Genomic DNA, 13,051 nt, shown 5'->3' with positions numbered 1-13,051 from the left:
GGATGATTGATCGGCTACCAATCACTATCGACTGATAATCTCATTGGGATGATTGATCGGCTCCCGATCATTATTAAACGATAATCACATTGAGATAATTGATCGGCTACCGATCACTATCGACCAATAATTTTATTGGGATAATTGATCGGCTACCGATCACTATGGACCAATAATTTTATTGGGATAATTGATCGGCGGTCTCTGAAAAGGCCAATCTCAAAGAAATTATCTCAAGCTGAAGACGATACCACAAGAGGTTTGGCATGAAATGCCGTCTCAGCCTCTGTCTGGCACAGGTGAAATAATTATAATGCTATTTTTCTCCATTAAATAATAAGTTACTTCACAAACAGTGGGAGTGTATCACTGCAAGCTCTCTCTTTCACTCTCAAAATACACAAATGGATTCAAATCAACCCACATCGCATTTGTCTATAAGCAAGCTGCACAGGTGACACAGGAATTTTCACTTGCACAATGGAAGCAGTGTCACATCTTCACTAAAGTTTATAAATTGCATTACTTTTTAATTGTTGACCGTGTTTAACCATTCTGCGCATGCACACTTGCAGCGCGCACTTCAAGTTCACTTTACTCCATTTGCATTGCGTATGCGGTGCATATTTTTTTTCCGCACTCATGTTAACGCATTGTTTTCAGTAAATATGGACATGGATTAATGCAAAAATTTAGTAATTACACCATACATGCATATTATTAAAGTCTACTGTGTTTCACAGTCAACACATATGGCTTTTTGGTTAGGTTTAAAGAGAAAGGGCACTTTTAGATAAATCTAGCAATGAGATGGCACTCGTGGAGGAAGAAAAACTTCATTCTTTATGAATGGCAGGATTGCGTGTAATAAATATTAAAAAAAGGAAAGGCAGTAGAGCTGACTATTTCTGTCAATGGTAAGTTTGTGATAACATAAGAAAAGTAGGTTTAAATGTTTTGCCACTTGCTTGAGCAAATTAATATATAAATCTAGAAGTAAATAAAGAAGTAAAAGCATTGAATAATGTGTTGCTTTTATTTATTGTGTTTAAACATGTCTCTTAAAGATTATATTATTGTACTGTGTAAAAAAATTAAAAATTGCAATGCTGATAAAGCATTTTCAGGGACAATGTTTGGATTTGAAATCAAAATAATGGATAAATGCTGTGTTTGTGCCTTTAGTACAACAGCTACCAATTTTGCCCTGGTAAACAGCCAAGGACCAGTAGCGGACTCTTCTGTGAAAGCACAGTCCATGCTGCTTCCCCTCTCACAAGATTCACCTAACAGGGGAATTGCCCCCATTTTCAAAAATGAAATTTAGGCCCTGAATAAATTTCTAAAAATCTTGATTGGAGTATCACTATATATAGTTGTAAACACTGTTGGGAACGTTTCTTTAAAAAAGTAATTAGTTATAGTTACTCACTTCTTGTTCCAAAAAGTAACTGAGTTAGTAACTGAATTACTTTATAATAAAAGTATCTCGTTACCAGGTAAAGTAACTATTGCATTACTGTAAAAAAATTTTTTTTAAAAGTTGCTAAATGTCAAAGATTTATTTATTTATTTAGTTTTTTTAGCAGTTTTCACAAGTCAGTTGAAATGAGAATAGAACAGATAGGTGTTCATACATAACTTTCTATATTTATTGCACGTCAACAGACAGCAAGTGTATTATCTTTGTAAGAAAAGTGTTTTTGGCTTTGTATATATGCGTATGTCACACATTACATGCACGTTCTTGCCTTTGACCACAATGAATTTGAAGTAGTGCTTATATCTCCACCTTGAAAATGCCAACTTTTCATCGGATTGCTCCTGACTCGCCATCTCTGCTGCGAATCTCTGTTTAGCTGTAGCGTGTGTGTGTGTGTGTGTGTGTGTGTTTTTGGCGCAGCTGGCGCGTGTGCCGGCATGTGAGTAAAAACACTGGCTCTGATTGGCTACCATGAAACATATGACTCTGCCTTAGCCAACCATAATCGCTTATCTCGTCATTAACCCACCTCCACACTCGCTCTGTGAACTAGAGGTGCGTTCGGATTACATAGTTTATTAAATCAATGCATAGTAACGCACCGCATTTAACATCCAGTAATGTTAACGGCGTTATAACGACAGGGAAAGTAATTAGTTAGATTACCCCATTACTGAAACAATAACGTCGTTACTGTTATTCCAAACATTGGTTGTAAATGACAAAAAGAAGGCTTAAATGATATGTATCGGTATCGGCAGATACTGCTTTCCGTGATCGGCCTCAAAAATCCTGATTGGAACACCCCTACCAAATAGCACTATAAAAGTGGTTAATATGACTCGTGCACTAATATGATAGCCTTTTGTCAAAAACTGACCAAAGTGTAGATCACTGAAAATCTTCCCCTCTGCTGCAGCTCATTTACATTTAGTTGTAACACACAAGACACCTTTATTGGATCTCAAAATTTATGCCCATGCATGAACTTTCAGAGCGTCAGGTTTATAGTACATAACAACAAAATTTTGCCTGTTTCCTCAATAAAAGCTATTGTATTAGTTAGGAAGACTTGAGATATAAGGTGTGAAAAGAACTACTTTCATGGTTGTTTAGTGAGAAAAAAATGTTTGAACTGTCAAAATCATCTGCCCCTTATCCCTTATCAATTTTTATGTGTGTGTCCCACAACGAACATAATACATAACGGTTTAGAGTACAGCTTTTTCTTTTTTTTTCTTTTTTTTATGTTTATGTATGTACGTAAATAACTTGATCCATGCAGCTTTAACAGTCTTTGTTGTTTCTGGCAAGTCCAGTGCTGTGTTGGACAGCGAGCTTGAGTGAAGAGAAGATCCTCGCAACTGAGATGATCTGCATGAAAAATGAAAGCATGCTTATCTCCATTGCCAGATTCATACTGCTTGTGTTGTCATAAAGGGTTATGTCCCTCTCACTTACAGTTTCTGTCAGCCTCTGGGCGACACTTGATCAGTTTCTGGGCAGTTTGCATGAATTTTGATGAATATTGTCATTTTGGGTTACTATTCTGTCACTCGTCCAAAATAAGTCCATCGTCTTATTTCCAGGAACCTCAAAAGGTAAATTTTCTTCTAAGAGTGTAGCATTTGGCTCACATCAATATTTTAGCCATGAAAATTAACCTGTGCAACTAATCATTGTATATTTGTATGTTTCTGACAAGCTGTTGAAAAATATTGAACTGGGACGTCATTTGTAGTTCTATTATTCGGTTTTCACTGCTGTTAAGGGCATTTTAGCCCAGATATATCCTGAGAGAGAAACCCAACAGCGTTTGCTCAGTTAGACGTCTGAAAGTCTATCAATTGCTCATTAGTTTCCCACTGCTTGTGGTTCACCGTACAATACTCTATCTCTCTCTCTCTCTCTCTCTGTTTATCTGTCTTTTGGTTTCTCTGTTAGCCTGTCTTGTCTGTTTCCTCTTGTCTCATTTTACTTTCTCTATTATAACTTTCTCTACAGATTTGATTTATAAGCTGGTAGAAATATTAAATAGCTTGTTTAAACTCTCTGTGTTTGTAGTGAAAGATTATTACAATTTCAAAATTTTAATTAAAAAAAAAACTGTTCTCTATCGTTTTATAAAATGTAATATATTTGTGATGTCAGAGCTGTTTTGTCATTATCATTACTCCAGTCTTCAGAGTCACGTGATCCTTCAGAAATCTGTCTATATGCTGATTTGCCAGTAAAAAGTTCAAAAGATCTTTTTATCTTATATATATATATATATATATATATATATATATATATATATATATACAGTATATGCACAGTATATATACAGTATATACAGTATATATACAGTATATATTATATTATATTATGTGTAATAAGTGTGTGTGAGCAGGAGAGTGTATAAACATCCTTCCTCCTCATCTGTTTAGAGCAGACAGTGTTGTCCCTTCTGTCCCCAGATGAGGGTCATCTGCTAAGTACTTAAGAGGATTTGAGTGGGTTGATTACTCCCTCTGGGCCCACAGACTCATTTCTGCTCTGATATTAGCCCAAGATTTGCTCGATGAACTAGGTGTTAGCTTTGATTTGCAAGTCGAAAAACATTAACCAGCTGCCATTCCATTTGCAATTTAAAATGTTAGTTCTATGCTTTGTGTTAGTGTCATTTTCAAATCAATTTCAGCTTTTAAAATTATTTCGGTATGCAATAAAGGATTCACAGCTCAGCATGTAAACAGCTCATGTTCACTTTAATTACATGCCGAATTATTACTATACATTTCTGCAGAATCTGGATTATGGCTCTAGATGATTGCTAGAGTCTGGAAACATTTATATTTTTTAACTGAAGAGGTGTTGTACTGTAAGTCAACGTATATGTGTGTCTTTGAATACATCACAATGCCAATCACTAAATTTATCAACAATATAATTATACAGTGTATATCAATTGACACCTGCTATTGTAATTCGGGCCTTCCACTGGGCATTTACTCTTTTCACCCTAATGCAGACTGTTCATACTCACTGTTTGTGTGTGCGTAGACACTTAAACATATATGCACGTTTTTGTTTTTGTCCCATATGCATATCTGTTATCATGCAAAGCATTTTGACCAGGTTTAGTATATATTTTCCAGGTTTAAGAATAATAACTAAGAGAACAAAACTATGAAATAACACAAATAGCAGTATGGGAATAATGTAATCACAACAAAATAGTTAAAGGGTTATTTCACCCAAAAAGTACTTGCCCTCATGTCATTCCAAACCTGTAAGACCTTAGTTCATCTTCTGAAAGGTAGTAAGGACATCATTAAAATAGTCCATCTGACATCAGTTGTTCATCCTTCATTTTATGAAGCTACGAGAATACTTTTTGTGCACAAATAAGAACAAGAATAACAAATTAATACAACAATTTATTCTCTTATATGTCCGACTTTGATTAAGAAATTGTTGAATTAAGTCATTATTTTTGTTTTATTTGCACACAAAAAGTATTCTCGTAGCTTCATAAAATCACGGTTGAACCACCTTTTTTGGGCCTTGATCGTTTCAGTTGCATTGCTGTCTATGCATGGTCAGAAAGCTCTTAGATTTCATCAGAAATATCTTAATTTATGTTCAGAAGATGAACAAAGGTCTTACAGGTTTTGAACGACATGAGGGTGAGTAAATAATGACTTTGGGTGAACTAACCCTTTAACAAAAATCAAAAATGTCTCATTTCCTTTAGCCTCGGTAACAGTTCTGCACACCCTGGACTTCTCTTTAACTTTTTGAGGTGCATCCTGGGAGGTTTTTAAGATTTCATGTATGCTGGTTACTTAATAAATATAGATATACACATTTTAGTGTTGTTAGGACATTAAAATGTATAGAAAATACAGGATCATGCTAAACACCAATTCAGTGAATCTCATGACTGGTAGTTTAAATGTCTGCATGTTTCTGTAAATGTGAGAAGCTTCGTTAAGGTTTTGCATTCCTTACACTGTCTTTTTCTATCTGTATTTCCCTAGAATCAGGCTGAGGCTCATTATAAAGGCCATAAACATGCTCGTAAGCTGAAAGCATTAGAGGCTCAGAAGAACAAACAGCAGAGGCGACAACTCGACAACACACATCACAACCGAGACAGAGAGAAGGACCGAGAGAGGGAAAGGGAGAGAGACAGCAGCAGAGTGAAAACGAGCGCTCCAGATCCACTTCCTGCCCTGCTGGATGACACCGCCATGGAGGAAAGTAAGTGAACTCACGGAGGATTCACTGCATGAGTGAGCCTTTTTGTTACTGCAGGAAACATGCCCTGATACGATTTAAATTTATTACAGACAACATAAAACACATTTGCAACATATTTAACTTCTGTAATTCTGTAATCTCTCAGAGTCAAGAATATTCAGCTCATTTTAACATGGGACAATGATAGACTCTCGTTTCTGCGTGTTACCAAAATGATATAATGGCTATGATCATACAGGCATAATTTTATATATATATATATATATATATATATATATATATATATATATATATATATATATATATATATATATATATATATATATATATATATATATATATATAAATACACACACACACACACACACACACATACATATATACTTTATACTTTAGGTACACCTTGCTAATACCGGGTTGGACCCCCTTTTGCCTTCAGAACTGCCTTAATATAATTCTTTGTGGCAGATTCAACAAGGTGTTGGAAATATTTCTTCGAGATTTTGGTCCGTATTGACATGATATCATCACACAGTTACTGCAGATTTGTCGGCTGCACATCCATGATGTGAATCTCTCGTTCCACCATGTCCCAAAGCTGCTCTATTGGGTTGAGATCTGGTGACTGTGGAGGCAAGTGTAAAGTGAACTCTCATGTTCAAGAAACCAGTCTGAGATGATTTGAGCTTTGTGTATTGGAGCATTATCCCTATCAGAAGATGGGTACGCTGGAGTCATAAAGGAATGGACATGGTCAGCAACAATACTCAGGTAGGCTTTGGCATTTAAACTATGCTCAATTGGTCTAAGGGGCCTAAAGTGTGTCAAGAAAATATCCCCCACAGCATTACACCACCAGCCGGAACGAACTGTTGAGACAAGGCAGGATGGATCCATGCTTTCATCTTCTTTATGCCAAATTCTGACCCGACCATCTAAATATTGCGGCAGAAATTGAGACTCATCAGACCAGGCAATGTTTTTCCAATCTTCTATTGTCCAATATTGGTGAGCAGGTGTGAATTGTAGCCTCCGTTTCCTGTTCTTAACTGACAGGAGCGTCACCCGATGTGGTCTTCTGCTGCTGTAGCCCATCAGCTTCAGGGTTCGACGTGTTGTGTGTTCAGAGATGGTATACTATTCATACCTTGGTTGTAACGAGTGGTTATTTGAGTTACTGTTGCCTTTCTATCATCTCTAACCAGTCTGCCCATTCTCCTCTGACCTCTGACATCAACAAGGCATTTTGGTCCACACACCTGCTGCTCACTGGATATTTTATCTTTTTTGGACCATTCTCTGTAAACCCTAGAGATGGTTGTGTGTGAAAATCCCAGTAGATCAGCAGTTTTTGAGATACTCAGACTACCCCGTCTGGCACCAACAACCATCTCATGTCCAAAGTCAATTAAATCCCTTTTCTTCCCCATTCTTTTGCTTGGTTTGAGCTTCAGCAAGTCGTCTTCACCACATCTAGATGCATAAATGTTGAGTTGCTGCCATGTGATTGGCTGATTAGCAGTTTGTTACCAAGCAATTGAACAGGTGTACCTTATAAAGTGACCGGTGAGTGTATTTCACCAAGGCTGCATTTATTTGATAAAAAAATACACCAAAAATTTTAGTTTTGTGAAATATTATTATTTTATAATTATTGTATTATTTTAAAAATTCTATTTCAATATAATTAGGGCCCGAGCACCGATGGTGTGAGGACCCTCTTGGAATTGCTCCGTTTATTATTATTATTATTATTATTATTATTATTATTATTAGGGCTCAAGCCCGAAGGGGCGAAGAGCCCTATTGTTCTTCTAAGGATTATTAGGGCTCAAGCCCGAAGGGGCGAAGAGCCCTATTGTTCTTCTAAGGATTATTAGGGCCCGAGCCAATGGGCGCAGGGCCCTATTGTTCCCCTAAGGATTATTCTTCTTATTATTAGGGCTCAAGCCCAAAGGGCGAGAGGCCTATTGTTTTCCTTAGGATTATTTTTTATTATTATTATTATTATTATTATTATTATTATTATTATTATTATTATTTTTTTCCAACGTCTCGGGGGCTTTTGGGGCCCTTAACGTGCTTAAAAAGTCTTGAAAATTGGCACACAGATTGGAACCTGCGGCCATTAGGGCCGGGCAGAGACTGATACACGGGCGTGGCACAGGGGCTCTACAGCGCCCCCTGGAATATGGAGGGCCATATATCATACATTCTTGCTCGTAGACGTATGAAACTCGGTACACATATAAATCTCATCAATCCAAACAACTTTTGTATTGCATATCATAGGCTCCGCCCAACAGGAAGTTGGCTATTTAGGGTTTAGTATTCAAATTTTTCGTCAAAGTTGTGGGGGCTTTGGGGGTCCTTAACATACTCAAAAACTCTTGAAAATTTGCGCACACTTTGGAATCTGTGGCCTTTAGGAGCCTGCAGAGGCTGGGACCCGGGCGTGGCACAGGGGCTCTACGGCGCCCCCTGGAACACAGTCAGAAATGTTGATGTATAGCTCACACATACTTGCACATATTCATATGAAACTCAGTACACATATAGATCTCATCGTGCCGAACAACTTTCGTATTGCATGTCATAGGCTCCACCCAACAGGAAGTCAGCTATTTAGAGTTATGTAAAAAGCGCATGCTCTGGAATTTGAAATACTTGTCATAGGTTTTTTTCTCGATTGCCGCCAAACTCGGTCAACATGATCTCAAGACACTGGGGATGAAAAATTGCCAGGGGATTTTTGATATCTCGAACGGTTTGCTCGTGGCGAGGCGTTGAAATTATGGCGAGAAATTAGAAACAGGAAGTGTCTAATACCATCCACATACATTTCCTGATTTTAATCAAACTTCATCAGATTATTCGTTGTATGATGTCGATCGCATATATGTGACTATTAGGAGTCAAAGTTATAGCGCCACCAACTGGCAGAAGGAAGTGTGTCATTTTCAAAATGATTTGAATTCAGCATCTTATTATTACTCGATTTGCTTCAAATTTCATCAGAATAATGTTAAAACACAGCTGATATAAATCTGCAAGGGGGATATTGATATCTAAAAAATTGTTGCCGTGGCAACATGTCAAACTGGAATACTTCTCAGGTGATTTTGAGGCATATAACATGCTTAGAATTTCATCAAACTCAGAACACATATCAGTATTAGTGACAGCTAGACACTGGCAAAAGTTCATAAGAGGGCGTGGAATAGGCACTCTATAGCGCCACCTTTTGTCAAAAGTGGGGGGGTTAGTTTTAGCTACAGACACCAAACTCAGTACAAAAATTGTTCTTATCAAGACGGACAACTTTCTAATTCACAGTCATCAGCTACGACCAACAGGAAGTCGGCTATTTTGATTTGAATGTGGATTATTTTTTACATTTAGCCGTGAATTAATGCATACTGCTCAGAGGAGAGTAACACTATACACACCAAACTTGGTCTACATGTTGAAAAAACATTGAGGAACTTAAATTGTGAATGGGTTTTGGATAACTTGGATGGTTTTGTCGTGGTGATTTTTTTAAATGACAATAAAGATGGAATTATTAATTTTCCTGCATTTTTAAATTCCAAACACTTCAAAACCTTTTTTCATACAGAAAAAAAAAGTTATTCTGAGTAAATATGCATAGTTTCATGACTTTACAACACTGTATGGATAACAGAAAATTAAAAAACTGTCAGACATCTCATCTCACTCTGTCCATCTGTTTGAGTGTGTGTGCTTAGACTTCCATTGTCTGACAGAAATAGCGCCCCTACAGGTTCAGTTACCGGACTAAAAAAGGGAGGAGACTGTCTTTTGGTTTCGATTTTAAATCGGTTAAAATACAAATAAATACTTGGATTTAATTCACAGTGACAAGCTAAACCAACATATATGATTATTATCAGGTCAGGGATCATTAATAATTGATGTGTGGTCAGTGATACGTGAGAAACACGAGAGATGAATCACTGCTCTGAGCAGGAGCGTGTGGAATGACGAGCTCAGAAAAAACGAGTTTATTCTTGTTTTATAGCTATTAAAAATAAAGTATTGCAGCGATATCACACAATTCACCAATTAGAGCACACCAATAGCTAAATTAAGATGTTTTTGAACTGTTTGTGTGAAAATGAAATATTTGTGGCTGCCTACTGAAATCACTGCCTCCGATCAGCGCGCACAGTGTCTCAGAGCTCAAAACAAACGAATTTATTCTTGTTTAAGAGCTTTTTAAAATAAATTATTGCCATAAATGCACACAATACATCCATTATAACACAACACGAGCTAAATGCAGGTGTTTGTGACCCGTTTAAGTGTGCAAGACTATTTGAAAGCGCGACTGGCAGAATAACATATATCTCTCGAGCTGCAGGATTCTGCCTTTCGTCGTAAGAACGAACACATCACGGACAAGATTATTTCAAAATACATAATAGCTTGGCTAATATAAACGAAAACAGCCACGTGAACATAAACTGTTGAGAATTAAATCTGAAGTGGATCAACTGGATTTTAATATTAAGTGACCGCATATACCAGCTGCTTCTGTCTTCAATTTTAATCTATATAAAAAAATTAAACTCATTCATCTTGGCTGCTTTTTTAATGTGTGTACGTATTTATTTATTATTTTGCTCTAACAAGACTTAATCTATATTTAATTAAATCAATTACATTTGATTTTACATTTGATTTGTCCATTTCTGCATCTAAACGCCTAAAAACCTAAAACATGCTCTATTATACTATGGTTAGCAATTTCTTTATCGTCCAAGTTATCTGGTGTACACGCTTTTATTTTCATAATAAACTCGTTTGTTAGATTATACAGTTATAGTGGTCTATAATAAATATTGACAGGTTTTATTCAAGATGTTTAGAATGATCGCCGTAGGCTAATTTTTTAAAATGTAAATCCAAAAAAAAAAAAAAATTAAATAAATTAAAAACATTGGAAAAGAATAACTTGTACTTTTTTTATACATTTTGTATAGTTTCATAGTTTATGCATTATAGTTATAAAAACAAACAAATTTAGCCACTCACATAGAAATCTTAGGCCTTATCCTTTTCTGACAGTTTTAGGGATTTTTAAAAATCCTAAAAAACCTTATTTGTGCTGCAAATAATAATTTCAAACTAATTTGATACTGACCTCTGATATCCTGTGACATGATATTTATTTGAATTTACATAATCTCATGGATGTAACAGTAAATCTGTTCAGCTCACAGATCAAGACTAAGCTCTAATGCAAGCAGAACTTTCACAAATGCTTTTAGGTCAATAAAATCATTACAAAACACTTACAAATCATTTAAGGGATTTGATAACACTGTAAAATAATGTCTAATTTGTTAAGATTAGCAAATGCATTGATAACACTTTATAATAACTGCACTCATTAGTAAATAGTCAGTTCATGCTTCATAAAGCCTTGTCCCAATATTAATAGTCAATAGTAAGCAGTTTATAAATACAGCTATAAATAGCTTGTTCTTGGTTTATAAGCACATTTATTAAAAAGGAGAGTAGAGGGTCAGTTATCTTCCTATGAAAAAAATAAATAAAAAATAAACAAACAACAACACTGATTGATACAGAACTCAGAAATGTTATTGTGGATTTATGATAAACTCAGCCTGTAAATGAATTCATTCTCCTCCAAGAAGACACAAGTAGTTCACACCAAACTGTTTTAACATGAAGCCATATACTGAAGATGTTAAATTGCGAATGGGTTTAGGATACCTTAAATGGTGTGGCCATAGCGATTTATTAAAGTAACATAAAAAAATACAATAGTAATTTTACTATATCTTTAAAATTTTTAATTCCAACTCTTCATAATTTTTTATATACGTAGAAGTCATCATTTGAAGGAAGCACAGTAAGTTTCATAGCTTTATCATTTTCAAGAGCCAACATAAATTTAAAACTATCATAACATATAAATCAAGCTTGCAATTCTTAGTACCAATAATGGCCACCAGATGGAGCTATAGGATTACTTTTAAATAATTATTGTAGAAACAAGTATGATTTAAATCATTTATAGAAATCTTTCAAAGAAAAATAATATGAATTTTATGTATTTTACTGATAAAATGACATTCACTTAATTAGAATAACAAGCTGAAGTATTGTGAACTGTATATTAAGAATAATTCTTTATAGGCTTTATGGACAGATACGTTTTGAGTGACTTGAAGGATCAGCACCACATCCTCTTTTACCAGTTTAAAGAATGTATCTTACAGTACAGGTGCGGATGAATTTTGAATGGCTTGAATGGTTTTGTCGTGGTGATTTTTTAAAATATTAGTAAAAAAGTAACCAGTAAATGTCTTTTATTTTTTTAAGTGCAGCTTCTAAACACTTAAAAAAAATTACACATAGAAGACAAGTCATTCTGAGGAAATATGCATAGTTTCATGACTATACAACACTATATGGATGATAGAAAATTAAAAAACTATCATACATCTGATGTCACTCTGTCCCTCTGTCACTGTGGGTAATGTGTCTGTGTGTGTGTGTGTGTGTGTGTGTGTGTTAAGTGAATTAGGTGTGAAACTATCAGGGAGCATTTAGTCTCCAGCGCCAACATTTTACAGAACTGCCACTTTCCTGGAGTCTCAGAATTACAATGTGTCAGGTTCTGAGAAATCAAAGATTCCAAAAAATGATTTAATTAGAATACCATGAAGTATTGTGAAATACTACATATTAAGACTTTATATATAGGCTTTATGAACAGATTAGAGTGACTCCTGAAGGACCAGCACCACCTCCTCTTGTCTGATGGTTTGAGGAATATATTTTCCTGAATCCGGGGTTAAGATTTAGGAGCTCATTTTTATTCCACCTCCTTTCCGGAAAGTCTGTCTTGCAGAATTTACTAAAAATTAATCTTCACATTAATTCCTAATTATTTTGCAATTATTTTTGTCAGTTCTTCTTGACCTGTTTTTTTTCTTCTTCTTCTTTTCTGACCTCATGACCCAGTCAGCATTTTTGTACAATGGTCAAATCTTAACTTATCCCATTTCTGTATTGCATTTGTGTTTGATATTTCTCATGGGTATTTCATAATTTTCGACTTTGAGTTAAAAACGTTTGAGTTAAAACTCTTTTTTAGCGCATTTCATCTGTAAAAGAAAACATGCCTAATGATTCTGCACATGAATATAAGGAGTTTTTCTCTTCCAGCTTTCCTGGACTATTGTATAGCACTCATAAATGATTAAATAAAAAATAATGGTAGTTATTAAGATTGATATGGCTTGGAATTGGTAAAATGTGCTG

At 35.4% G+C, this 13,051-nt stretch overlaps 1 protein-coding gene across 1 annotated transcript in view; it reads left to right on the top strand.

The window, feature by feature from the left end:
* The window catches only part of LOC113097643 (zinc finger protein 385B-like), an 82,499-nt gene extending 76,535 nt beyond the window's left edge, over nt 1–5,964 (top strand). Inside the window, exon 5 of the mRNA XM_026262916.1 lies at nt 5,509–5,964. Coding sequence (XP_026118701.1) covers nt 5,509–5,739 — 231 coding nt within the window. The 3' untranslated portion in view covers nt 5,740–5,964. The remainder of the gene's footprint in view (nt 1–5,508) is intronic.
* Nucleotides 5,965–13,051: the final 7,087 nt, after the last annotated feature.

Source organism: Carassius auratus, chromosome 6 (genome assembly GCF_003368295.1).
Source record: "Carassius auratus strain Wakin chromosome 6, ASM336829v1, whole genome shotgun sequence".
Classification (NCBI taxonomy): Eukaryota; Metazoa; Chordata; class Actinopteri; order Cypriniformes; family Cyprinidae; genus Carassius; species Carassius auratus.
Note: the sequence above shows the minus strand (reverse complement) of the source record. Positions and strands in the feature narration are given on the sequence as shown.